Consider the following 27708-nt stretch of genomic DNA (forward strand, 5'->3'; position numbering starts at 1 on the left):
GTGGACATTATACAGTATGGAGCATCATGTGTGGACATTATACAGTATGGAGCATCATGTGTGGCCATTATACAGTATGGAGCATCATGTGTGGCCATTATACAGTATGGAGCATCATGTGTGGCAATTATACAGTATGGAGCATCATGTGTGGACATTATACAGTATGGAGCATCATGTGTGGCCATTATACAGTATGGAGCATGATGTGTGGACATTATACAGTATGGAGCATCATGTGTGGCCATTATACAGTATGGAGCATGATGTGTGGACATTATACAGTATGGAGCATCATCTGTGGCCATTATACAGTATGGAGCATCATGTGCAGTCATTATACAGTATGGAGCATCATGTGAGGTCATTATACAGTATGGAGCATCATGTGGGGTCATTATACAGTATGGAGCATCATGTGGGGCCATTATACAGTATGGAGCATCATGTTTGGTCATTATACAGTATGGAGCATCATGTGGGGCCATTATACAGTATGGAGCATCATGTGTGGCCATTATACAGTATGGAGCATCATGTGTGGCCATTATACAGTATGGAGCATCATGTTTGGTCATTATACAGTATGGAGCATCATGTGGGGCCATTATACAGTATTGAGCATCATGTGTGGCCATTATACAGTATGGAGCATTGTGTGGCCATATTTTTTTGTTTATAATTATTGTATATGAAACAGTGTGATTAGCAGTGCTAAATGGGTGTGGTTGGGACATGGATATGGGTGTGACTAATTATGAATGGGTGTGGTCAGATGCATGGCTTAAAATTTGCCGCGGCGTGCGTTGCCTTATAGGCTTTAGAACGCTATAAGGACCCATTCATCTGAATAACGTGCAAGGGGAGCCCACCTGACTCTAGTTATGTTGCTGTGCAGGAGCCATTTTACAGCTGACACCTCACTGTATCAGGGAGGGATATTATCTGCACCGCAGCCTGTGTGGACCCTAGGGTGGACAGGGATGGTCCAGTCAGGGCAGCCTAGTCATTCATTATGTGGGAGCTGTGAGATGACATCTGACTAGAATTCTTCTGACAGAACAGGACGCGGCTGGGCACGGGATGAGCTGTGTTTGGTGCTTGTGGTGTCCGCTCTCCATACTTTCTGCAGCGCACACACCACTCCTGCTTATCTACAACCACACCCATGTGTGTGACCGAGCAGTGCGCGCCGTGTCCGCTGAGGAGAGCGGCGGTGTGCTCCTCCGGACAGCAGGCGTCGCCATAGAGCAGCTCAGCACGCAGGCGTTGCTTCTTTGTGTGTCTTGTAGTCTCCTCCTCTGTAGGGTCAAGCTTGGACATGAGGAAGGACTCCGCACGCCTCCTGTGCACGGTGCAGCCCGCACACTGACACCTCGCGCTTCCTCAGAGGACACGGTGGCCGGCGGCGGCTCTTCTGCAGCTCTCTCTCCTCTGCAGCTCTCTCTCCCTCTGCAGCTCTCTCTCCTCTGCTGCCTCTTCATACATTGCCCTCACCAAGTGTCTGCCACCTTCCTGTGCCTCAGGAGACTGAATGGAACTTCTCTTGTCGCACTCCTTTCCGCGGGCAGTGACTGCCAGGCTCCACATTGCAAATCTTGATATTTTAGGAAGTTTTTAGTGACGGTCGTGCCTTATGGGACCGTCTGCAGCGTGTTGCTCCGCTGCTGGCTGTAGAGGACTGTGCGTGTTCCTGCGGGCTTGCCCTGGCTCACACTAGGATTGGAGCTCAGACTTGTTGAGATTTTAATTTTAGTTTTTTGCATATGATAAACTCAATGTTTTAGGATATTTACATTTTGTTTTTAAAAGAGCCACTTTCCCCTTTCTGGTCCGATTCCGCAGCTTGTCTTGTCAGTATTTGCACTATAGCTGTCATGTCTGCTCCAGATGTGTTCCCTCCTGCGCCAGAGGTGACCGCCACCGGACACGTCCCGTCGTTTCAGAAATATCAAGAAATGTATGGGAGATCGGTGCGAGAACCCAGCGGTGAGTGATGGCTAATGTCGCTGTACATCAGGGTCTCGGGATTCATGTCAGTCACATTGGTAAGGGTGGTAATTTGGGGGATTCACGTCTAATATTAAGGCCTCATTTACATGTCCGTGAAACAAGTACGTGTTCTGTTTGATTTTTTATGTTTTTTCAGATAGAACGCGTACCCATTATAATATATGATGTTGTTCGTTTTTGTTTTTTTTTGCGAACAAAAAAATCAGATGTTCGTTTTTTGGTTGGAATCGTGGATCAAAATTACCCATACTTGTCTATGGGTCCATGAAAATCACTGACATTGCACAGATGGCATCGGTGTGCTGTCAATGATTACCATTGCCACGGATAGGAGAAGCTATGAAATGTATTTCTCTTCTCATGCGTGAAAATCACTGACAGTAAAACTGATGGAACTTGGGTCACTTTGGTACAATGAAAACCACAGGTGTCTGAGGCTTAAAGGGACACTGTCACCTGAATTTGGAGGGAACAATCTTCAGCCATGGAGGCGGGGTTTTGGGGTTTTTGATTCACCCTTTCCTTACCCGCTGGCTGCAATATTGGATTGAAGTTCATTCTCTGTCCTCCGTAGTATATGCCTGCACAGTGCAATCTTGCCTTGTGCAGGCGTGTACTATGGAGGACAGAGAATGAACTTCAATCCAATATTGCAGCCAGCATGCAGCCAGCGGGTAAGGAAAGGGTGAATCAAACACCCGAAAACCCCGCCTCTATGGCTGAAGATTGTTCCCTCCAAATTCAGGTGACAGTGTCCCTTTAATACGGGGAATTCTGCTGGACATGTAAGCTAGGATTGCTAAAAACTATCCAGATGTAAATGGCAGCATATTCATAGACTAAAATGGGGAAAATATGGTCAAAATAATGTTTTGGGAAGTTTGTCATATTACACTTTTTTTTTTTTTTTGGACGTACAAAAAAAAAAATAACTTGACGAGTTGTTTTCTTTGTTTTGCGTCCCAAAAGAATGTATGAAAGACAAACGGTATATAAATTTTTTTTTTCCGCATTCTTAAGGGGAGACATTTTTAACCGTATGTTTCAATTACATTTAAGACACAAATGTTGTCCTGTCTATGCCATTCAAAGCTAGTTGACAAAAGAACAAAAATTGAGACATTGTCTTTTAAAAGAAAAAAAAAAAAATATATATATCCCCTTCCCGACCTGTGACACAGCGTATGCGTCATGAAAGTCGGTGCCAATCCGACCTGTGACGCATATGCTGTGTCACAGAAAGATCGTGTCCCTGCAGATCCGGTGAAAGGGTTAACTCCCATTTCACCCAATCTGCAGGGACAGGGGGAGTGGTAGTTTAGCTCAGGGGGGGGGGTGGCTTCACCCCCCCCCGTGGCTACGATCGCTCTTATTGGCAGTTTCACTTTCAACAGCCAATCAGAGCGATTTGTAATATTTCACCTAAAAAACTGGTGAAATATTACAATCCAGCCATGGCCGATGCTGCAATATCATCGGCCATGGCTGGAAACATTTATGTGCCCCCACCCCACCCCACCGATCGCCCCCCCAGCCCTCCGATCTGTGGTCCGCTCCCCTCCGTCCTGTGCTCTCCCCCGTCCTCCTGCCCGCTCCACCCGTGCTCCAATCACACCCCCCATGCTCCAATCAAACCCCCCCGCACAGCGATCCCCCCCCCCATGCTCCGATCCACCCCCCCGCACAGCGATCCCCCACCCCGTGCTCCAATCCACCCCCCAGTGTTCCGATCCACCCCGCACAGCGATCCCCCCAGTGTTCCGATCCACCCCCCCCATGCTCCGATCCACCCCCCCCGTGCCCTGATCTCCTCCCCCCCCCCCCTTATACTTACCTAGCCTCCCGGGGTCCGTCCGTCTTCTTTCCTGGGCGCCGCCATCTTCCAAAATGGCGGGCGCATGTGCAGTGCGCCCGCCGAATCGGCCGGCAGATTAGTTTCAAAGTGAATTTTGATCACTGAGATAGGTTATATCTCAGTGATCAAAATAAAAAAAATAGTTAATGACCCCCCCCCCCCCCCCCCCCCCTTTGTCACCCCCATAGGTAGGGACAATAAAAATTTTTTTTTTTTTTTTCCCACTAAGGTTGGGGTAAGAACTAGGGGTAGGGGTAGGGTTAGGGTTCGGGATGTGCACACGTATTCTGGTCCTCTGCGGATTTTTCTGCAGAGGATTTGATAAATCCGCAGGGCTAAACCGCTGTGGATTTACCGCGGTTTTTCTGCGCATTTCACTGCGGTTTTACAACTGCGATTTTTCTATTGGAGCAGTTGTAAAACCCCTGCGGAATCCGCAGAAAGAAGCGACATGCTACGGAATGTAAACTGCTGCGTTTCCGTGCAGTTTTTCTGCAGCATGTGTACAGCGATTTTTGTTTCCCATAGGTTTACATTGAACTGTAAACTCATGGGAAACTGCTGCGGATCCGCAGCGTTTTCCGCAGCGTGTGCACATACCTTTAGAATTAGGCTATGTGCACACGGTGCGGATTTGGCTGCGGATTCGCAGCAGTGTTCCATCACGTTTACAGTACCATGTAAACATATGGAAAACCAAATCCTCTGTGCCCATGGTGCGGAAAATACCACTCGGAAATGCTGCGTTGTATTTTCCGCAGCATGTCAATTCTTTGTGCGGATTCCGCAGCATTTTACACCTGTTCCTCAATAGGAATCCACAGGTGAAATCCGCACAAAAAACACTGGCAATCCGCGGTAAATCCGCAGGTAAAACGCAGTGCCTTTTACCCACGGATTTTTCAAAAATGGTGCTGAAAAATCTCATACGAATCCGCAATGTTGGCACATAGCCTTAGGGTTAGGGTTGGAATTAGGGTTGTGGTTAGGGTTAGGGGTGTGTTGGGGTTAGGGTTGTGGTTAGGGGTGTGTTTGGGTTAGGGTTGTGGCTACAGTTGGGATTAGGGTTAGGGGTGTGGGGGGGTTAGTGTTGGAGGTAGAATTGAGGGTTTTCCACTGTTTAGGCACATCAGGGGGTCTCCAAACGCAACATGGCGCCACCATTGATTCCAGCCAATCTTGTATTCAAAAAGTCAAATGGTGCTCCCTCACTTCCGAGCCCTGACGTGCGCCCAAACAGTGGTTCACCCCCACCTATGGGGTACCAGCATACTCAGGACAAACTGCACAACAATTACTGGGGTCCAATTTCTCCTGTTACCCTTGAGAAAATTAAAAATTGCTTGCTAAAACATCATTTTTGAGGAAAGAAAAATGATTTTTTATTTTCACGGCTCTGCGTTGTAAATGTCTGTGAAGCACTTGGGGGTTCAAAGTGCTCACCACATATCTAGATAAGTTCCTTGGGGGGTCTAGTTTCTAAAATGGGGTCACTTGTGGGGGGTTTCTACTGTTTAGGCACACCAGGGGCTCTGCAAACGCAACGTGAAGCCCACAGAGCATTCCATCAAAGTCTGCATTTCAAAACTTCACTACTTCACTTCCGAGCCCCGGCATGTGCCCAAACAGTGGTTTACCCCTACATATGGGGTATCGGCGTACTCAGGAGAAACTGGACAACAACTTTTGGGGTCAAATTTCTCCTGTTACCCTTGGGAAAATAAAAAATTGCAGGCTAAAAGATCATTTTTGAGAAAATAATTTTTTATTTTTATTTTCATGGCTCTGCGTTATAAACTTATGTGAAGCACTTGGGCGTTCAAAGTCCTCACCACACATCTAGTTTAGTTCCTTTGGGGGTCTAGTTTCCAAAATGGGGTCATTTCTGGGGGATCTCCAATGTTTAGGCACACAGGGGCTCTCCAAACGTGACATTGTGTCCGCTAATGATTGGAGCTAATTTTCCATTTAAAAAGCCAAATGGCGTGCCTTCCCTTCCGAGCCCTGCCGTGCGCCCAAACAGTGGTTTACCCCCACATATGGGGTATCGGCGTACTCAGGACAAACTGGACAACAACATTTGGGGTCCAATTTCTCCTATTACCCTTGGCAAAATAGGAAATTCCAGGCTAAAAAATCATTTTTGAGGAAAGAAAAATTATTTTCCAGTTCACCACCTGACAGCACACTGGAGGACGTCCTTCTTATCCTTGATGGGACAGGAACACGAGAGGTTAAAAGGACCCTCCCCCTACCACCCTTCAGTGTTTTTCCTGTCCCATCAGGGATAGGAACGGACGAGAGGATCTGCCGTTCTGTGCGGGGGGGATGTGGATCGGGGGGGCTCAGCCTCACCCTTCCCTCCTGAGACACCCGTTGGCTGACACCCGCCCGAAGGGTCCCTCAGCCTACCAGTGTAGCGCTGCTCCTGGGTTGGGGATTGCTTCCTCCTGGCGGGGGCTCTCGATCCCTCCGTCCGTCCCCTGGTGTGTGCAGGCTCAGCGGCGGCCTCTGCTGGCGTTGGCGTCTCCATGCGGCCGCTGGGGGAACCAGTTCAACGCCGCACCTTCCTCTCTTTCCGGCCGCATGTCACTTCCGGTTTGCGGCTGAGGGGGACGGACGGCGTCTCTGCTACAGGAAGTGCAGAGAAAAGAGCGGTGGAGAACGCTGGAGCATCATTTTTTTGAAGTGAGGAACAGAATAAAAAGGTATGTGCAGGGGCGGTAGTGATCTCTAGAGCATCATGGAGGACGCAGCTAGAGCAGAGGGTCAGGAGTCAGCAGCACTAGTAAGTAGAGGCCCTAAAAAAACAACAAAAAAAAAACGCTAGTGTTTGCTATATATATATATATATATATATATATATATATATATATATATATATATATATATATATATATATATATATATATATATATATATATATATATAACCCTTCGCCACGACAGCACCCCACATGAGAGAGAGGGATCCGCCCATAGGAACAGGAAACCTACAGAATAAAAGGAGGCGGTCCCCTCTCCTCCTCAGTTTAGGTTTCCTGTTCCTACAGGGACCCGGCTTACCTACAGATGAAGAGGATCCCTGGGCCATGCACCCGCCTGCGCCGGTTTCTGTGGGAACGGCAGGGGCTGCGGTACCAGAAGCAGCGGCGGGGGAGCCCCTGCTTGCAGCCTCCCCCCTCGTCTGGCCAAACATCCACGGTCCGGGTCCGGTCACCGTAGGTCCGGCCGGCACTGTGAGGACGCGCGCGCTGCAGCGGCCGGCTTAATAGCCTCCGGCTGCCGCATGGTGAGTGAGAGCGGCGCGTCTAACCCGGAAGTCGCGGGAGCACTTCCGGGTTGGTCCGGGGAGGCAGGAGAATGGGCGGCAGTTTTAAAAATGCAGCGCTAACGTCGGGCCGGTGTGTGTGAAATGGCTTCACCGGCCGACGAAGCGCACCTGCCCGCAGTGCAACAGCGCTCTCCCAGCAGGGAGAGAAGCACGAGGAGCAGCACAAAGAGTGGTGGCCGACCTCCAGAGAAGAGTTCTACCACCAAACGAATTCCGCCTCCAGAACCGGTACCTGTCAGCTTCACTGGGTGAGTTTTTGAAAGAGTCTCTTCCTATATGCTGATATATGTTCCTCCTGTATCCTTCCTCTAGACTAAGAAAAGGACACACAAATCTAAGCATAAAGAGTGTGCTTTATGTACGCAGCCCCTCCCGGATGATTATGCCAAAAAACTGTGTGCGGAGTGTATCATGCAAACTCTACGGCAGGAAAATATCATGACTCCCTCAGATGTCAGAGCTATTATCCGAGAAGAGATGCAGGGTTTGGCGCAGACAAGTAGCGCCAGTACCCGTCAGCCTAGCAGGTCCCGGTCTCCGGTTAGTTCGGAGTCAGAGGGTGTATGTATTTCTTCAGACGAAGAGGGATCTCAGCCGAGCTCATCCGAGACTGAAGGGGGACTTTGTCTTCCCAACAGTAATGTGGACAATTTAATAAAATCTGTCAGGAGCACGATGGGGTGCCCAGATGGGAAAGAAAAGAAATCAGCACAGGACATAATGTTTGCGGGGTTAGGACAGAGGAAACGTAGGTCCTTCCCCGTCATACAAACCATCAAAGATATTGTTAAAAAGGAGTGGGACAAGCAGAATAGAGGGTTTTTACCATCATCCTCTAAAAGGCGCTATCCCTTCAGCGATGAAGACCTAAACACCTGGTCAAAGGTGCCGAAAGTTGATGCTGCGGTAGCCTCCACAACCAAACAGTCGGTCCTGACAGACCCGCTGGACCGTAAAGCAGAAGCTTTACTAAAGAGGTCATGGGAAGTCAATACGGGGGCGTTCAGGCCCGCCATATCTAGTACCTGTACTGCAAGATCTCTACTAGTATGGACGGAGCAATTGGAGGAACAGATTAGAGGCAAAACTTCGAGGGAATCTATCCTGCTGAAATTGCCTCAAATTAAAGAAGCAGTAGCATTCCTAGCTGATGCCTCAGTGGACTCGCTACGTCTTGCAGCCAGGTCAGCCGGCCTAGTCAACACAGCCCGGCGTGCACTCTGGCTAAAGAATTGGAAGGGGGACGCACAAGCTAAAGCGAAACTTTGTGCGATTCCCTGTCAGGGTGAGTTCCTTTTTGGGAAGACGCTGGATGAACTCCTGAATAAAGCAGGTGAAAGGAAGAAAGGCTTCCCTAACCAATATCTCCCATCCTACAGGAGAGCCTTCAGGAGACGCCCCTTTACTAGGAACAAGCCGCTTGAACAAAGAGAGCGATGGGAGTCGAAGGACCCAAAGCAAAAAGGTGCCTTTTTTAGCGGGTCCCATAATCCGAGATGTAAATACCGCTAACCAGGAAGTAGGCGGCAGATTAAAATTTTTTCTTCCCCAATGGGAACAGATAACATCCAGCCAGTGGATTCTGGACATTGTGCAATACGGCCTTAAATTAGAATTTGGTCGAATCCCTTGGGATTCCTTCATAATAACATCTCCAAAAGGTCAGGACCAACAGAGGGCTCTAGAAATAGAGATCCTATCTCTTCTATCTAAAAAAGTCCTGATAGAAGTTCCCCAGGATCAAAAAGGGAAAGGGTTCTACTCCCCTTTATTCCTGATTAATAAACCAGATGGTTCATTTAGAACCATCATAAATCTTAAAAAATTAAATTCTTTCCTGCGTAATCATACCTTCAAAATGGAATCCATTAGTTCTACCATAAAACTCTTATTCCCTAGGTGTGTCATGGCCGGAATAGACTTAAAGGACGCCTATTACCATCTTCCCATACATGCCGAACATCAGCAGTACCTAAGGGTAGCAGTCACCCTGGAGGGAAAGGTTCGTCACTTTCAGTATGTTGCAATGCCATTTGGGCTTTCTATGGCTCCCCGCGTCTTCACTAAGGTGATACTAGAAGTGATGGCTCATCTACGCCAACGAGATACCTTGATAATACCCTACCTAGATGACTTTCTAGTGGTAGGAAGCTCTGCACTTCAATGTAAAACTCGTTTATCTAATACGATCTCGTCCCTACAGGAGTTAGGTTGGATCGTCAACTTCGAAAAATCTCGGCTGAATCCAGAAACCGTTCAGACATTTCTAGGAATCCAGCTAGACTCCGTAAGTCAGAAATGCTTTCTTCCTCAGTCAAAGAGGTTGACTATACAATCAAAGGTATCAGACGCAATACGCAAACCCTACATGACACTAAGAAAGGCCATGTCCTTACTGAGGTCATTATCATCATGTATCCCTGCTGTACCTTGGGCACAATTCCATACCCGTCAATTGCAGTACGAAGTATTGTCGGCTCAGGGGAAAGACGGTTATCTAGAAAGTAGAATAACTCTTTCCAGTAATGTCTTAGAATCACTATCCTGGTGGCTAGACATGGACCACCTATCACGGGGTGTGCCATGGATAATAGACCCGTCTAAAATAATTACCACCGACGCCAGCCCTATTGGGTGGGGAGCACATATGGAAGACAATCTGGCCCAAAATACTTGGGATCAGACAGAATTAATATGTTCCTCCAACTGGAAGGAGTTAAAAGCAATAGAATGTGCCTTATATCATTTTCTTCCGCAGATTCATGGAACAAATGTAAGAATTTACTCAGACAATTCCACCGCAGTGGCATACTTGAACCGTCAGGGTGGTACAAAGTCAGGAAGTCTGATGAAAATAGCTGCAAACATCTTTCAGCTGGCAGAGGCTCATCTAACATCCTTAACAGCCCTGCACATCAAAGGTGTAGAGAACATCAGGGCAGACTACCTCAGCAGAAACGAGTTGCGTCAAGGAGAATGGACCTTAAACAAATCCATATTCAGAAGGATAACAGAAGCATGGGGGATACCACAAATCGACCTATTTGCCACAAGAGACAACCGGCAAGTACAAAGGTTCGCTTCCCTGAACACCAGGGATCACCCAGATATGTTGGACTCTCTCCACCATCCTTGGCGGTTCAGACTGGCATATGCCTTTCCTCCAATGTCTCTGATTCCTCTAGTGATCAGAAAGATCAGGAGGGAACAGGCAAGAGTAATCCTCATTGCACCATTCTGGCCGAAAAGACCATGGTTCTCTTGTCTCCAGACCATGTGCCTATGCGATCCTTGGATTCTCCCATCAGACAAGGAGCTGCTGTACCAAGGCCCCTTTTTCCACCCGCAAGTGAAAGGTCTTCACTTGACGGCGTGGAATTTGAGAGGCAACTATTAAGTTCCAGAGGGTTCTCAACAGAACTAGTAAACACCCTCTTATTGAGCAGGAAAAGATCTACCACCCTAATATATAGTAGGGTATGGAATAAATTTTTAGACTTCTACACGGTACCGTTCACTAAGCAAGTTCCACTCACACCTATCCTAGAGTTCTTGCAAAAAGGCCGAGAGTTAGGACTATCTGTAAATACCTTAAGAGTTCAGGTCTCGGCATTAGGAGCCCTATATGGATGCAATATAGCAGCTAATAGGTGGATCTCCAGATTCATAAAATCTTGTGAACGTAGTAAACCGGTTCATATTCCCCGTCTACCTCCGTGGGATTTAAATCTAGTATTAGAGGCCTTAACAAGCTCTCCATTTGAACCATTAGATTCAATACCTTTAAAAATCCTAACATATAAAGTAGCCTTACTAGTAGCCCTAACCTCAGCTAGACGGGTTAGTGACATCCAGGCCCTATCAGTAGACCCACCTTTCTTACTGATATTTCATGATCGGATAGTCCTGAAACCAGACCCCTCATACCTCCCTAAGGTAGCGTCCACCTACCACAGGTCACAAGAAATATTTCTCCCTTCCTTTTTTGATTCACCTGTAACTCCAGAACAACATAAGTTCCACACCTTAGATGTCAGAAGAGCCATCCTGACTTATATAGAAAGGTGTCAGACATGGAGGGAGAGTAGGGCTCTGTTTATCTCCTTTCAGGGCCACAAGAAAGGACATGGGGTCACGAGAGCTACCATATCTCGGTGGATCAGAGATGCTATCTGCTTGGCCTATACGTCAAAAGGCGAGATTCCTCCAGTGGGTATAAAAGCGCACTCAACACGAGCCATGGCTTCCTCCTGGGCGGAACAAGCAGATGTACCGATCCATTTAATATGTAAGGCTGCAACTTGGTCTACACCTTCTACCTTCTACAACCATTATAGACTTGATCTGTCCACGTCTTCTGATCTGACCTTTGGTAGAGCTGTTCTTAATACAGTAATCCCACCCAAATAATGACTCTCTGAAAATCTCTCATGTGGGGTGCTGTCGTGGCGAAGGGTAAAAAGCCGGATTACGTACCGGTAATGCTCTTTTAATGAGTCCACGACAGCACCCATGTATTACCCTCCCTAAATTATGCACAGCTCTTTCCTTTAAGGTCACAAATAATGGTTGTATAGAGTTAAGAAATTTATGTGACTGAATAAGAATGAATACTAACACTTTTGCGGTTCCCTTTTTATACTCTGTAACTAAACTGAGGAGGAGAGGGGACCGCCTCCTTTTATTCTGTAGGTTTCCTGTTCCTATGGGCGGATCCCTCTCTCTCATGTGGGGTGCTGTCGTGGACTCATTAAAAGAGCATTACCGGTACGTAATCCGGCTTATCTCAATAGGCAGCCTCCCTATCTGAGAAATCGGTAAAGAAGCCCAGTAGGAATTAGAAATGTCCTATCTGTGCGGTTAAGCTAAAGGATTCCTGGCAGAAACCCCTATGTGAAGCGTGCACCTGCAAGGTCATAGGAGAGGAGCAGGCGTCTCTTATGTCTAATATGAGAGCCATGATAAGGGAGGAAGTTCAGGCTTCAGTCTCAAGTCTGGTACTCCCTCAAGTCTCACCTTCACCTTCGGAGAGGCCGAGGAAAAGACCAAGGGTCGAGTACTCTTCCATAGACTCATCATCCTGTGGGTCGGAGGTAGAGGAGGAAGATGAGAGTAGAGATCCCCCGGAGAAAGGGAGAAGATATCTGTTCTCTGCTGCGGACACTGGAGAACTGTTGGAAGCAGTGCGGCACACCATGCAGGTGGAGGAGCCGCAGCCATCTTGCTCCGTTCAGGACGAAATGTTTGGAGGCTTGCGCTCACAGACATCCAAGGTGTTCCCTGTTAACTCCCATATCAGATCTATGATTCTGGAGGAATGGGAGGAAGCCGAGAAGAGACTGACTATCCCTAAGGACTTCAGACTTCGCTTGCCGTTTAACCCAGAGGAAGTCAAGGAGTGGGTTGATGTACCAAAAATTGACATACCCTTGGCTAAAGTCTCCAAAAGGACGGCGATTCCGTTTGAAGATTCGTCCAACTTGAAAGAACCCATGGACAGAAAAGCAGATGGCCTTCTAAAAAGGTCCTGGGAAAGTTCCTCGGCAATTATTGGGGCTAATATTGCAGCGACATCTGTAGCCCGCTCCATGGACCTTTGGCTAGATGATCTTAAAGATCAATTGATAGCTAAAACATCCAGAGATAATATTCTAAAATCCCTACCCTTGCTAAAACTAGCAACTACCTTCTTGGCAGACGCATCTGCAGAATCGGTTAGGTTCGCAGCTAGGGGCCAGTCGCTATCGAATGCAGCCCGTAGAGCCATCTGGCTTAAGAGCTGGTCAGGGGACATGCATTCTAAGAATAAATTGTGTGCTATACCCTTTTCCGGGGGCAAGGTCTTCGGACCAGTCCTCGACGATATTTTAGAGAAAGCTGCAGATGTTAAAAAAGGTTTTCCGGAAGAGAAACCTAAAAAATTCCAGCCCTTTCGGAGGCCCCGCTATAATCAAAAACCCGATTATAGGGGTAAGGGAAAGCAGGGTAGATGGAGCTACCAAAAAGGGGGGAATAACAGGCCTAAAAATAAAGAATCAAGCTACTCTGGACAGGGTTCCAGTTACCGCAGAAAATGATGCCATCAGAGTGGGGGGTCGTCTGACAGGTTTTCTGGAAGGTTGGAGGGAGATCACATCAAGTCCAAGGGTCTTACAGATAGTATCCCAGGGATACAAAATAGAATTCACATCTCTTCCTCCCGAAAGAGTCCTGGTATCCAGCTCCCATCTAAAACTGTCATCCCCCATGTGGTCAGACATTCAGGACCTTCTAAAAATGGCGGCCATTGTCCCAGTACCCCCTCAGGAAGAGGGCAGGGGTCATTACTCCAATCTCTTCTCGGTAACAAAACCATCGGGAGAATCGAGAACCATTATAAATTTAAAACATCTGAACAATTGGGTCATTTATAAAAGGTTCAAGGTGGAGTCGATTCGGTCCACCATTCCCGGGTTGGGAAAAGGCATGGTCCTGTGCACTCTAGACTTAAAGAGTGCATATTACCATGTTCCCATCTATCTAAACCATCAAAGGTTCCTGCGGTTCGCGGTAGTCTTGGAAGGAAAGATCTTCCATTTCCAATTCCGCTGTCTCCCCTTCGGCCTGGCCTCCGCTCCCAGAGTTTTTACAAAACTTATGGTAGAAGTAGTTGCTTTCCTGAGGAATCAGGATATAATGGTGGTCCCCTATTTGGACGACTTCCTAATAGCAGCAGACTCAGAAGTCCAACTCAGGATCAACTGTCGGTCCCTCATCTCAACTCTAGAGAATCTAGGATGGATTGTAAATTGGCAAAAATCAGACCTAATCCCAAAACCCAAAATAAAATCCTTGGGAGTCATGCTCGATTCACAAACAAGAATGTCCTTCCTTCCGGAGGACAGGCTGAAGGGCATAATACAGAAGATCCGTCACTTTTCCCGAGGTCGGAATACGATCAGAGACGGGATGAAGATACTAGGTCTGATGACGGCGTGTATTCCCTGTGTAAGATGGAGCCAGTTTCATTCTCGACAGCTTCAGAGGGGAGTTCTGAGAAGCTGGAACAGAAGACAAAACTCGCTGAACCGAACTCTGAACCTTACTCCGCAGATCAAAAGATCTCTGGGTTGGTGGACTCTTCCCAGGAACCTCCGACTGGGGGTACCATGGCTTCAAACACCAAGCGTTTCAGTTACAACAGACGCCAGTCAGCTCGGTTGGGGAGGTCATGTACTGGGAAGATATTTTCAAGGTCGCTGGAAAGAGGCAGACGGCAACCAGTCATCAAACCACAGGGAACTACAAGCGGTTTGGGAGGTCCTGACGGCAGCACAACATCTGCTACAGAACAAACACGTGAAGGTCTTTTCAGACAACACGACAACGGTAGCATTCCTGCGGCATCAAGGGGGTCCAAGACATCCGGCATTACAAGACCTGGCGGAATGGATATTCAAGTGGGCAGAAAGGTCGGTTCTGTCAATCACGGCAATTCACCTGGAGGGCTCCAAGAACCAGTTGGCAGATTTCCTCAGCAGGAAAAGCGTATCCCCCACGGAGTGGGAACTGAACAACGAGGTGTTCAAAGACCTGTGTCATCATTGGGGAATGCCGATGGTGGACCTATTCGCTTCAAAGGGAAACTCAAAGCTCAGGACCTTCTACTCCCTAAACCCTTGGGAGACTCCAGCCGCGATCGATGCTTTCTCACAACCCTGGAATCACGGTCTCCTGTATGCATTTCCTCCTCTAGCGATGATTCCGAGGACACTCAGGAAAATCTGCGAGGACGAGGCCAAGGTCATTCTCATAGCTCCTCACTGGCCGAAACGCAGTTGGTTCCCATTGTTGAGAAAACTCAGTAGAAGAACCCCTCCTGTTGCCAGAGAGAGAGGATCTTCTTCTACAAGGACCAGTTCTACACCAGAATCCAGGAGCACTTCAGCTGGCGGCCTGGATCCTGAACGGAAGGTCTTGAGAGCAAAAGGACTCTCGGATGATGTCATTTCTACCCTTCAAGCGAGCAGGAAGCCGGTAACATCGGCTATTTATTTGAAAATATGGAAGAGATTCTGTGGGTTTTGCGGAGAGACGACAGTTGATACTGACCACCCAAATATCCCCAAAATTCTTGATTTTTTTGCAGTCAGGGTTTCAAAAAGGTCTTAGACCAAGCACATTGAGGGTCCAGATAGCGGCCCTAAGTGTATTCTTTGACTCTTCCCTTTCTGCTCATCCCTGGATTAGACTGTTCTCTAAAGCCGTCCAGAGACTAAAACCACTGATTAGACGTTCTGTCCCGCCGTGGGATCTGAACTTGGTTCTGAATTTCCTATGTAAACCGGCGTGGGATGTATCGGGGGATATAGAAGTGGATAAACTCTCTCTCAAAACCGCATTTTTAGTTGCAATCACGTCGGCAAAAAGATTGGGGGAACTACAGGCCCTGTCGGTGCAGAATCCATACTTTCAGATATTCGAGGATAAACTAGTATTCAGACTCGATCCGGCGTTTCTCCCTAAAGTTGTGTCAGATTCCAATATGAATCAGGAAATTGTCTTACCATCATTTTGCCAGTCCCCTAAAAATCAGAAAGAAAGATTTTATCATAACTTAGACGTAAGGGTCTCGGTGCTCAGGTACCTTGAAATATCCAGACCCTGGAGACAGGACAACAATTTGTTTGTCCAGTTCAGGGGTCCAAATAAAGGTAGGAAAGCGTCTAAAGCGACTATCGCACGGTGGATAAAATCCACGATCAACTTAGCCTATAGAGCTAGCGGGCAAAATTCCCCGGTCAACATCAAAGCCCATTCATGTAGAGCCATGGGCAGAGAAAGGGGGGGCGACGGCAGATCAGATCTGCAGAGCTGCATCATGGTCTAGCCTTAGTACCTTTTCGAAGCACTACAAGTTAGATGTAGTATCGCCTCAGTTGGCTTTTGGTAGGAAGGTACTTCAAGCAGTAGTCCCACCCTAAATACCATTCTCCTTTGGTATTTCTCCAGTGTGCTGTCAGGTGGTGAACTGGAAAACAGTAATTAGACCTACTGGTAATTGTATTTCCAGGAATCCATCCTGACAGCACTATTAGTTCCCTCCCTAATGTATGATCTTTATACTCATGTGATGTAACATTTGTATGATTGATTATTTTGTTGGAATAAACCTGTGTTTTTGCATCCATCCAGATGTGTTACTTTGGAAAAGCACTGAAGGGTGGTAGGGGGAGGGTCCTTTTAACCTCTCGTGTTCCTGTCCCATCAAGGATAAGAAGGACGTCCTCCAGTGTGCTGTCAGGATGGATTCCTGGAAATACAATTACCAGTAGGTCTAATTACTGTTTTTTATTTTCATGGCTCTGCGTTATAAACTTCTGTGAAGCACCTGGGGGTTTAAAGTGCTCAATATGCATCTAGATAAGTTCCTTGGGGGGTCTAGTTTCCAAAATGGGGTCACTTGTGGGGGATCTCCAATGTTTAGGCACACAGGGGCTCTCCAAACGCGACATGGTGTCCGCTAACAATTGGAGCTAATTTTCCATTCAAAAAGTCAAATGGCGCGCCTTCCCTTCCGAGCCCTGCCGTGTGCCCAAACAGTGGTTTACCCCCACATGAGGTATCGGCGTACTCGGGAGAAATTGCCCAACAAATTTTATGATCCATTTTATCCTATTGCCCATGTGAAAATGAAAAAACTGAGGCTAAAAGAATTTTTTTGTGGAAAAAAAAGTACTTTTTCATTTTTACGGATCAATTTGTGAAGCACCTGGGGGTTCAAAGTGCTCACTATGCATCTAGATAAGTTCCTTGGGGCGTCTAGTTTCCAAAATGGGGTCACTTGTGGGGGAGCTCCAATTTTTAGGCACACGGGGGCTCTCCAAACGTGACATGGTGTCCGCTAAAGAGTGGAGCCAATTTTTCATTCAAAAAGTCAAATGGCACTCCTTCCCTTCCAAGCCCTGCCGTGCGCCCAAACAGTGGTTTACCCCCACATATGAGGTATCAGCATACTCAGGACAAATTGGACAACAACGTTCGTGGTTCAGTTTCTCCTTTTACCATTGGGAAAATAAAAAAATTGTTGCTAAAAGATAATTTTTGTGACTAAAAAGTTAAATGTTCATTTTTTCCTTCCATGTTGCTTCTGCTGCTGTGAAGCACCTGAAGGGTTAATAAACTTCTTGAATGAGGTTTTGAGTACCTTGAGGGGTGCAGTTTTTAGAATGGTGTCACTTTTGGGTATTTTCAACCATATAAACCCCTCAAACTGACTTCAAATGTGAGGTGGTCCCTAAAAAAAAATGGTTTTGTAAATTTCGTTGTAAAAATGAGAAATCGCTGGTCAAATTTTAACCCTTATAACTTCCTAGCAAAAAAAGAATTTGTTTCCAAAATTGTGCTGATGTAAAGTATACATGTGGGAAATGTTATTTATTAACTATTTTGTGTCACATAACTCTCTGGTTTAACAGAATAAAAATTCAAAATGTGAAAATTGCGAAATTTTGAAAATTTTCACCAAATTTCCGTTTTTATCACAAATAAACGCAAAATTTATTGACTTAAATTTACCACTAACATGAAGCCCAACATGTCACGAAAAAACAATCTCAGAACCGCTAGGATCCGTTGAAGCGTTCCTGAGTTATTACCTCATAAAGGGACACTGGTCAGAATTGCAAAAAACGGCAAGGTCTTTAAGGTCAAAATAGGCTGGGCCATGAAGGGGTTAATCTTTATTTTCAGATTTGAGTTAATGATATTCTCGTGCTCCAGGGCGACTTGTGTGGGGGTCTTCATGTGGTCTCTGATTAGGTATTCATCAGTATGGCTTCTGACAGGTCCCTGATCCCTCAATGACCCGCCCCTTAGTTTACATAATGAATATATGTACATACTGGAAAAAAAAAGCCCTTCTGCAGGCAAGCGCCAGCTGTGGCACCTGCATTCCAGCATAATCGCATGTGTACTGTGTTTATAATTGTGGTTGAGGTTATCCTGATAGAAAAAATCCATTTGAAAATGGCGTCCGCTGCGCCTGTGCAGTTGCACCGATCAGTGTGTATATAGAGGTGATCCGATAGCTGCTTTTGCGCAGGTGCTGGCAGCGCCATCTTACTAGAGAAAATATTTCCTCCTCCAAAATGGTGCTGCGTGCGCATTAGCAGCTATCGGATCACCTCTATTATACACCAATAGCAGTTTCTGCACGGGCGCCATTTTCAATTTTTTTTTTTTTTTTTAATCACAATAACCTGAACCACATTAATTCTAAACACAGTACACATGCGATTTATGCTGTATCGAAAGTGCCATGGCCGGCACCTGCCTGCAGAAGGTTTTTTACTGTTCAGTATGTACATATAATATTCATTATGTAAACTGGGGGGCAGTTCACTGGTGCACCACATGAAGCCGCCCTGGAGCACGAGCATATCATTAACTCAAAACTGAAAACTAAATATTAACAACCACAAGACAGATTTCATCAACCAAGGTATCATTTTAATCAGTATAACGGCGCCGACCTGACACTGTGTGTAGGTTACTATGCACAACCCTGCTGACAGGATCCAGTAAAGTGTGCAGCCAGAGTTTTTCACAGAAGCATAGATTTTATAATGGTGAGTTTAATTCATGACTCGGAAACAGACATGCTTTTTTTCCCCCCATGCTCTGCAATAAAGATACTAGTCCCATAGAATATAATGAGTGCACTCTCTCTGTGAAAAAAGATGTCTGAATGAGGCCCAAGGAAGGATAGGTATTGTGCAAGCAATATGGATTAGACTGCATTACCCACCTTTGTGGCAAGTTTCGTTGTTCGGTCTTTAGTCTCTGTAAATAATTTTTATTTTCCTCCTCCTTGGGATCTACTGTAATAGTAACTCTAGTAACCACTGCATGGGTGTGGCAAGGCCAACATTGCATCTGTACAATGGTAGCTAGATCACTTCAGATTTTTCCTTCATTGGCACAGCCCCCCCTCCCCCACAAATGAGACAAATTTTAGCAATCATTGCTAAGATACCATATTTATCGACATACAGTTATTTTGACTGTAAATATTGGTAGCACCTACAGCTCTTTTTTTCTAGTTTGGTGTGGTAAGTATTGCAACATTTGTATTCATTCAGTACTCTGGTTATTTATGTCAAAACAATTGTATCGGACAGACCAGACCATTCATAGTCACTTCTTTAGCTCTGGTTGAAACAAATGTGTCAGCTTGAAGGGCATGACAATGAAAACAAATGTCATACAAATGTGAATCTTTGTGTATGGAACCTCACAATGCCAAAATAAGAGGTTGTATGGAATTGGGTAAAGGGGTCTGCTTCTATTTGTCAAAGAATCAGTTTTTCTAATATTTTAGGTTAGCTCTGTTGTCTTACTGAAATGTCAAGCAGAGCACATGAAAAGGAGTGTTTTAGTCAGGGCTGTGGAGTCGGTAAGCCAAACCTCCAACGCCCTCATATATGGCTCATGTCTAAGTTTAAGTGATAAATTTACTGTAGTAAAATGGTAACATCAGGCTTTTAATCTTCATTATGATACAATAATCAAACCATTTGGATAGAACATAAAATATATTTATTGGAATACAACGTTAGAACAAATAAAAAAACTTTGCATATTTACAATTTAATATACACTCTGCTGTAAGTGGGGGGGGGGGAAGTTTTCAACAAACATACTTAATAGCATTTGTGCAGTCTATGAATTTGTTCTAAGAAATAGTATCGCCTCCATCAGTTCCTCGTTTATAGATGACCTCAAATCTGACCTGATTATTTTAAGGCTAGAGAACAACCTCTCTACACTAACTTGGGTTGGTGGCAAAGCAGTAAACACATGGGCAACATCTCTTAGGCCTCTTTCACATTTCCGTCGGTACAGGCCCGTACGAAGTGGGCAGCGGATGCAGTTTTTCGACGCATCCGCTGCCCACTCTGCAGTCTGGGGAAGAGGGGGCGGAGTTTTGGCCGCGCATGCGCGGTTGAAAATGGCAGACGCATCGTACAAAAAAAAACGTTACATTGAACTTTTTTGTGACTGTTCGCCAATTACCGACGCATCCAGTGCACGACGTATGGAACGAGTGTCCATACATCGCGATGCGTCGGTAATACAAGTCTGTGCAAAAGACGCATCCTGCGGGCAACTTTGCAGGATGTGCTTTTTGCACAGAACGACGCATTGCAATGTCTTAAAAAAGACGGAAGTGTGAAAGAAACCTTAGCAATTTCAGGGTATAAAGGAATTGCCTTGTGCACAGTCAATTTTGATGAATGATTGAACTATTCTACTTCTTTGAGAGCAAGTGAAAAATTTTGCTGAAATATGGCCAGTCTGTTTACTATGGGAGTGGAAACTTTTTCCCTACAGCAGCGCTTTGCCTGCTCTGTCGTCCAAATACTTGTCGAAATTAAACTCCTCATCTGATGAGGATAAAGGAACGGCAGCAGAACTGGCAGGACCCGTGTCCTCTTGCTCTTGGCCATCCTGTAGCCCACTCATCCTAACTGCTACCTCAATCAAAGCTTCTTTTCCTTTAGTAAGCTGTTGAACATCCAGCAATATACGATGACTCGGGTCCACATAAACAGCTGCCAGAAGAATTTTATTTTCTAATGGCAGTGTGTCTCTGTTTCAGTGAAGCAGCAATGACATCTGCGATTAAACCTCCTCTTTGGGGCAGACAAAACAACAAGTTCTTCCACTGCTTTATAAAAAATGCCAGGAGTTAAATCCTCAGCTTGTAACTTTTTAGTCACTGTAAATGGGTGATGAAGCAATTCCTTCAATTCAGCCACCTGTGTCCCTTGACCTTCATGTAGTGTTACCTGAGGGTTGGCCATATCTACAAGGAAGGATTTCAGCTCAAGCAATCACTCAGTCATGAAATAGGTGCTGCCCCACCGAGTGGCTTTATCCACAATTGCCCCTTTTCCAGCACGTCTCTTCAAGATGGAATCAATTTTAGGGGTTCTGGCAGCAATAGCCAATTTCCTCACTTTGCTAATCAGAGTTCCAGCATGTCCCTCTTACAGACTATTTCTTATTGCCAGCTGCAGTGTGTGCACAACACAGCACATGTGATGAATAGGAAAGAGGAGGGAAGCCGCTTCAACAAGATCATTTAATTGTAAAGAATCATTTTACTGTTCTTCTGTAGTAATATCTGTGCTGAATCACATTCCAGAACACACACAAATATGTCCTCATCGATCCTGTTACTGTATTTCTGAATTTAAGATGTTAGAACACTGTTTTCCCCTTTATTCTATGTATAGTGTATATAAGTCATCAGAGCAGCTAATTTCTGCAAACATGAGCAAAGAGGAAAAACACTAAAACTTCAAGCATACAGAGACAACATATACTGACTGCTGATTTATGCATAGTTTATTGAAAATTTAGATCTGCTTTAGGAAGTACTTACCTTCTTTAACCCTGCATTCCTGTTCACTCCAGAAATTCTGAGATGAATGTAGGCTTTCCTTCCCTGTGTGGTTATTTTTATAGAGGAGGAGTTTCACTACTTATGAACATAAACTGCAGCACAAATTCATCTCGGCTAAAAGTCTAGACCTTAGATCAGGAATAGGACAGACACTTATAGGACATTTCATAACTTTCCCAATTTCTTATGAAAAAAATATTCCCCACAAACTGCATTGAACTACTGTACCCAATTTATTATATATTTTAGGAATCGGTCCATTTTATACCTACTCCACCAAAATAGGCTCCAACTCCACAGCCCTAGTTTTAGTGTCAAGTAAAAAGGTCTGCTTTCTTTTCTAATCTCATGCAACCCCTGCAAATATTCTCAAGGGAGTCTAAACAGTCAATCTATGCTAATAAACAAAGAGCAGATGCTCAGCGCATCGCAGAAGGGCTAAAACACTTAAATACACTTTCCTAAGTACTTTTATTCCCTTTGTTTCCACCCTTTTCTTTGACAGCTCTGACTTTATAAGGCCAGAGAAGGGTTGAGATGAAGGGAAAACTAGTAGGTCGTAAAGTGCACTTAAATGTTTACCCACCTCAAGGGTGCATGAAATGCTTGTATGTGATTTGAATTTTGTGCCGACAAACCCCTTAAAGAGGTTAATCTCCAGGTTAATAACGTGCTGGCACTGAGAGCCCCGTTGCCAGAAGGAAATTAACCTTCTTCTCTCAGGCAGCGTTCGTCTTCCAATCACAGCTGTGGCCCCAGCACGGTTTTATTCACCTCTCGGTGTGAAGAGCTGAGGCTGTAACTGCCACCAATAGCCAGAAGAAAGGACTTCTCCATTCCTGGAAGTCCAAAGTCAAGAGGAGTTAAAGGGGTGTTACTTAACTAACATTTATTAGTCGGTGTACATTGTAAGGAAAATGCTTGCTGGGTTTTCTCCTACAATATGCACTGATGGTGCACTCTCCTGTCACATCTCATCACTGTTTAAAAAAAAAAAAAAAAAAATTGCACAGCAACAAAATTCTATTAATCGTATATCAGAATTGACAACAGGGCCTAGACCACCTCCCCCCAAACGTATGTAGCTGATGACACTTTGTTTTAGGCTGGGGGCAGAGACTGCAGCCTCAGTCCTCTTATCGACTCGTTTGAGAATCCCAGCATGTAGAGGGAGTTCTCAAACTAAATGTCATCAAAAAGGAAGTAGGTGTAAAAAAATAAATAAAAAGTAAAAAATTTGCAGGTTGCGAGGGAGTAATAGGAAATTTTTAATCTAATCTTTCCTAATATATGTTACTACATTAAACACAAGTAAATAAGACGTGCGCACCACTGAAAGGGTGCACAGGTAGGTTCCCACACCATGTGACATAAATATAAAGAGAACCTGGCACTCAACTTAAGTGTATGCAGCTTAATTTATTGTGTAGTACCAATAAACATTTCGGTCTAAACAGACCTTCTACAGTGGCAAAATAAATAGAAATGAAAAAAAGAACATAATACAATCATGCAGTATAACATCCGATTGTCAAAGGCGTGAAAAAGGAAAAACAAACAACAAAAGTATAAACAACCAAAGTATATACATCATTGCGATTCGGTCATAGTAGAAAAAAAGGTATCTCAAAAATGACAAGGATCCACAAAGTATTCCAGTGCACCAAGATGAAACAGTGTTGACTAGTAGGAAACATAGCGTACCATACTGTTACAGTTGTGGTGAGGTAATGGTGGTTTGTCAGATAAACCTGATCAATTCTGTAAAGACAAATATGCCAGGTGCCGTTTAGCTAGTGGTTGGCCGGCATGTGAGGTGTACATAGCTGGAAAAAGGTTACCTCATAGATTATGCTGAATAGTCCCATCAAACAGGATGGAGAGTAAGACAGCTGTAAATGAGACAGTGAAATTCCTCCTGAGTACTGATGTATCAGAGTGCTGGGTGGGTGAGTGGAGGGGTATCAATCCCGTGGTTTACCTTAGCTCACTGGGGGTCCTGAATGTGACGTGGCATCCACCGCTAGTCAGACGCGTGCATAGTCAGAGGCCCCTTGTGAGGAAGCGCGTGTTAAATAGCGCGTGCTTCCTGTAAGGCGTCCGGACCTGAAGTGATGTGTCCGGAGGCGTGTCCTGTGTTCCATGTGACCGGGTGAGAGGCGGTCCTGGAGTGAGATTGCAGGGGGTTATGGCTGGATGTTTGTCCTTTCTGTCCCCAAGTGGCTCCGCGTCCAGCGGTAACAGAGCCGCATATGGCGGTATACTTATGTGGACACGGCTATAGTGGTGATGCTGTGTGAATGGAAAGTGAGCTTATAGATGGTGCGAGTTTGTAGAAATGCCATACATATTTGCTGAAGAGGAGGGTGATATCCATATACCGTATATACTCGAGTATAAGCCGACCCCCTAATTTTGCCACAAAAAACTGGGAAAACTTATTGACTCGAGTATAAGCCTAGGGTGGAAATGCAGCATTTACCGGTGAATTTCAAAAATAAAAATAGATCATTATTTCCCCATAGCTGTGCCATATAGTGCTCTGCACCGTTCATATTTCCCCATAGCTGTGCCCCATACAGTGCTCTGCACTATTCATTTTGTCCCATCTGTGCCCCATATATGCTCTGCACCGTTCATTATTGTCCCATATCTGTGCCCCATATATGCTTTGCACCGTTCATTATTGCCCCATATCTGTGCCCCATATATGCTCTGCACCGTTCATTATTGTCCCATATCTGTGCCCCATATATGCTCTGCACCGTTCATTATTGCTCCACATCTGTGCCCCATATACAATGCTCTGCACCGTTCATTATTGTCCCATATCTGTGCCCCATATATGCTCTGCACTGTTCATTATTGTCCCATATCTGTGCCCCATATATGCTGTACACCGTTCATACTGCCCCATAGCTGTGCCCCATACTGTGCTCTGCACCGTTCATTATTGTCCCATATCTGTGCCCCATATATGCTCTGCACCGTTCATACTGCCCCATAGCTGTGCCCCATACTGTGCTCGGCACCGTTCATATTTCCCCATATCTGTGCCCCATATATGCTCTGCACCGTTCATATTGTCCCATATCTGTGCCCCATATATGCTCTGCACCGTTCATATTGTCCCATAGATGCTCCACATAAATCTGTGCCATGGCCGCTGCTGCTGCAATAAAAAAAAAAACACATACTCGCCTTTCTTGCTTGCAGCTCCCGGCGTCCGGTCCCGGCGCCTCCATCTTCCCGACGTCTCTCTCCGCTCTGACTGATCAGGCAGAGGGCGCCGCGCACACTATATGCGTCATCGCGCCCTCTGACCTGAACAGTCAGAGCGCAGACGCCGGGAAGATGGAGGCGCCGGGAAGATGGAGCGGCGCCCGGCGGATGGAACGCGGACAGGTGAATATAAAATACTTACCTAGTCCCAGCGATCCTGACGCTCGCTCTGCCTGTCACAGCTGTCTTCGGTGCCGCAGCCTCTTTCTCTATCAGCGGTCACCGGCACCGCTGATTAGAGAAATGAATAGGCGACTCCACCCCTATGAGAGGTGGAGCCGCCTATTCATTTTTCTAATGAGCGGTCCCACGTGACCGCTGAAGAGGGGAAGAACTGCAGCACCGAAGACCGTGGGACGGCAGGGACAGCGCCAGGATCGCTGGGACTAGGTAAGTATACCTCAGCGCCCTCTCCCCCTCACCCGCCGACCCTGCCGCCCACCTTGACTCGAGTATAAGCCGAGAGGGGCACTTTCAGCCCAAAAATTTGGGCTGAAAATCTCGGCTTATAATCGAGTATATACGGTAGGTGGTATTCAAGGTGGCGCAGTGACACATACAGCATCAGTAAAGGTGACTCTGAGGAAAACAGATAAAAAAACGTTAAATATGCAAGGTACGGTGACATCTAGTCATAGTCATCTAAAAGACATCCAGAGGATGATCTATGTTGCAGATACATAATAAATACATATTTATGTTATATTGCACGGATGACCAGGAAAAGCTCATCAAAATAGAGGATATAAAACACCATAAAGCATGTCCATCACCAACCATACCATCATGATAGCACAGAAATATATTATAGAAATACGTTATAGAACAGATAGCAGTTCGTATTCCCTATTCAGTCCCCTCGGACTCAGGGTATCGAGGGTGTGAATCCAATACGCCTTGCGGCGTTTTAGTGTAGCCAATTTGCCCCCCCCTCCCCCGCGTCCGGGGGTCGGTATTTGTTCGACCTGAAACTTCAACTGGGATATATTATGTCCTTTTGTGATAAAATGGTGGGGGATTGGCAGAAGCATGTGTGGACCTACTTTCAGAGAACCATCATCTGGATGGGATTACTGTGCTAAGGACAGCTCTACCAAAAGCCAGGTCAGAAGATGTAGATAGATCGAGTCTATAATGGTTGTAAAAGGTGCGACCTTACATATTCAATTGGCGCGTCTGCTTTCTCCGCCCAGGAGGATGCCATGGCTCGCGCAGTATGTGCTTTTATGCCTTCCGGAGGATTTTCGCCTTTTGACGAATAAGCCAAGCAGATAGCCTCTCTGATCCCCCGGGATAAGGTAGCTTTTGTGACTCCATGTCCCTTCTTGTGGCCCTGAAAGGACACAAACAGAGCCCTACTCTGCCTCCAGGCCTGAGATCTTTCTATATAGGTCAAGATGGCTCTTTTAACATCTAAGGTATGGAACCGTTGTTCCTCTGTAGTTATTGGAGTATCAAAGAAGGAAGGGAGAAATATTTCCTGAGACCTATGATAGCTAGACGCCTCTTTAGGGAGGTATGAGGGGTCTGGTTTAAGAATTACCTGATCTTGGAATACTAACAGGAAGGGTGGGTCTTTGGACAGGGCCTGGATGTCACTGACCCTTCTGGCTGACGCTAACGCTACTAACAGAGGTACCTTATATGTCAAAATATTCAAGAGAACAGAATCTAGCGGTTCAAATGGGGAGTTAGTTAAGGCATCGAGTACTAGGTTTAAATCCCAAGGTGGTAACCGTGGAATGTGGACCGGATTACTTCGCTTACATGCCCTATGAATCTCGTGACCCATCTATCTCCCGCTATATTGTACCCATACAGGGCCCCTAAGGCTGAGACCTGTACTTTTAAGGTGTTTACGGACATTCCCAGTTCTCGACCTTTCTGTAAAAATTCTAGGATAGCAAAGATCGGAGCCTGTCTAGTGAAACGTTCCGTATGAAAATTTAAGAATTTTTTCCACACTCTGCTGTATGTTATAGTAGTAGATGTTTCCCTACTTAATAGAGTGTTAACAAGGTTGTTAGAGAAGCCCCTTGAAGTCAATAGCTGCCTCTCAAATTCCACGTCGTCAAGTGTAGCCCTTTCACTGGGAAGGATGGAAGAACTGCCCCTGAGATGGCAGCTTCGGATCTGATGGTAGAATCCAAGGGTCGCATATTGACATGGCTCGGAGACAAGAGAACCACGGTCTCTTCGGCCAGAAGGGTGCGATAAGGATCACCCTTGCTTTTTCCCTCCTGATCTTCCTGATGTCATCGGAGGAAAAGCATAAGCTAGATCGAAATTCCAGGGATACTGAAGTGAGTCCAGTACATCCGGATGGTCTATTTTGTTCAGGGAGGCGAATATTTGAATTTGTGTGTTCTCTCTGGTGGTGAACAGGTCTATTTGTGGAGTACCCCATAATTTTACTATTTTTAAAAAAAATATAATTGAGAGTCCACTCTCCCTGGCGTAGCATGTTTCGACTGAGTCTGCTTTTGTGTTCTCTACCCCTTTGATATGAAGAGCTGTTAGGGATGAAAGATGGGCTTCTGCTAGTTGAAAGAGATCTGCTACTATGGACATTAGATTTTCTGACCGTGTTCCTCCTTGACGGTTCACGTATGCCACTGTGGTGGAATTGTCTGACAAGATTCTTACATGTGTTCCCTGCATCTGTGGAAGAAAATGATTCAAGGCATGATCAACCGCCTTTAACTCTTTCCAATTTGAAGAATAGAGTGACTCTGCAGGATTCCAGAGATCCTGTGCTAAATTATCCCCAATG

General features: G+C 45.7%; 1 protein-coding gene across 2 annotated transcripts in view; it reads left to right on the forward strand.

The window, feature by feature from the left end:
• The first annotated feature begins 1180 nt into the window (after positions 1-1180).
• The window catches only part of ACSS2 (acyl-CoA synthetase short chain family member 2), a 117624-nt gene continuing 91096 nt past the window's right edge, over positions 1181-27708 (forward strand). The window contains exon 1 of one of the 2 annotated variants that reach the window (XM_069752131.1): positions 1181-1989. In XM_069752131.1, the coding sequence (XP_069608232.1) occupies positions 1878-1989 (112 nt within the window). In that variant the 5' untranslated portion in view covers positions 1181-1877. The remainder of the gene's footprint in view (positions 1990-27708) is intronic. The other variant, XM_069752130.1, reaches the window with a different exon arrangement.

This window comes from Ranitomeya imitator, chromosome 2 (genome assembly GCF_032444005.1).
Source record: "Ranitomeya imitator isolate aRanImi1 chromosome 2, aRanImi1.pri, whole genome shotgun sequence".
Classification (NCBI taxonomy): Eukaryota; Metazoa; Chordata; class Amphibia; order Anura; family Dendrobatidae; genus Ranitomeya; species Ranitomeya imitator.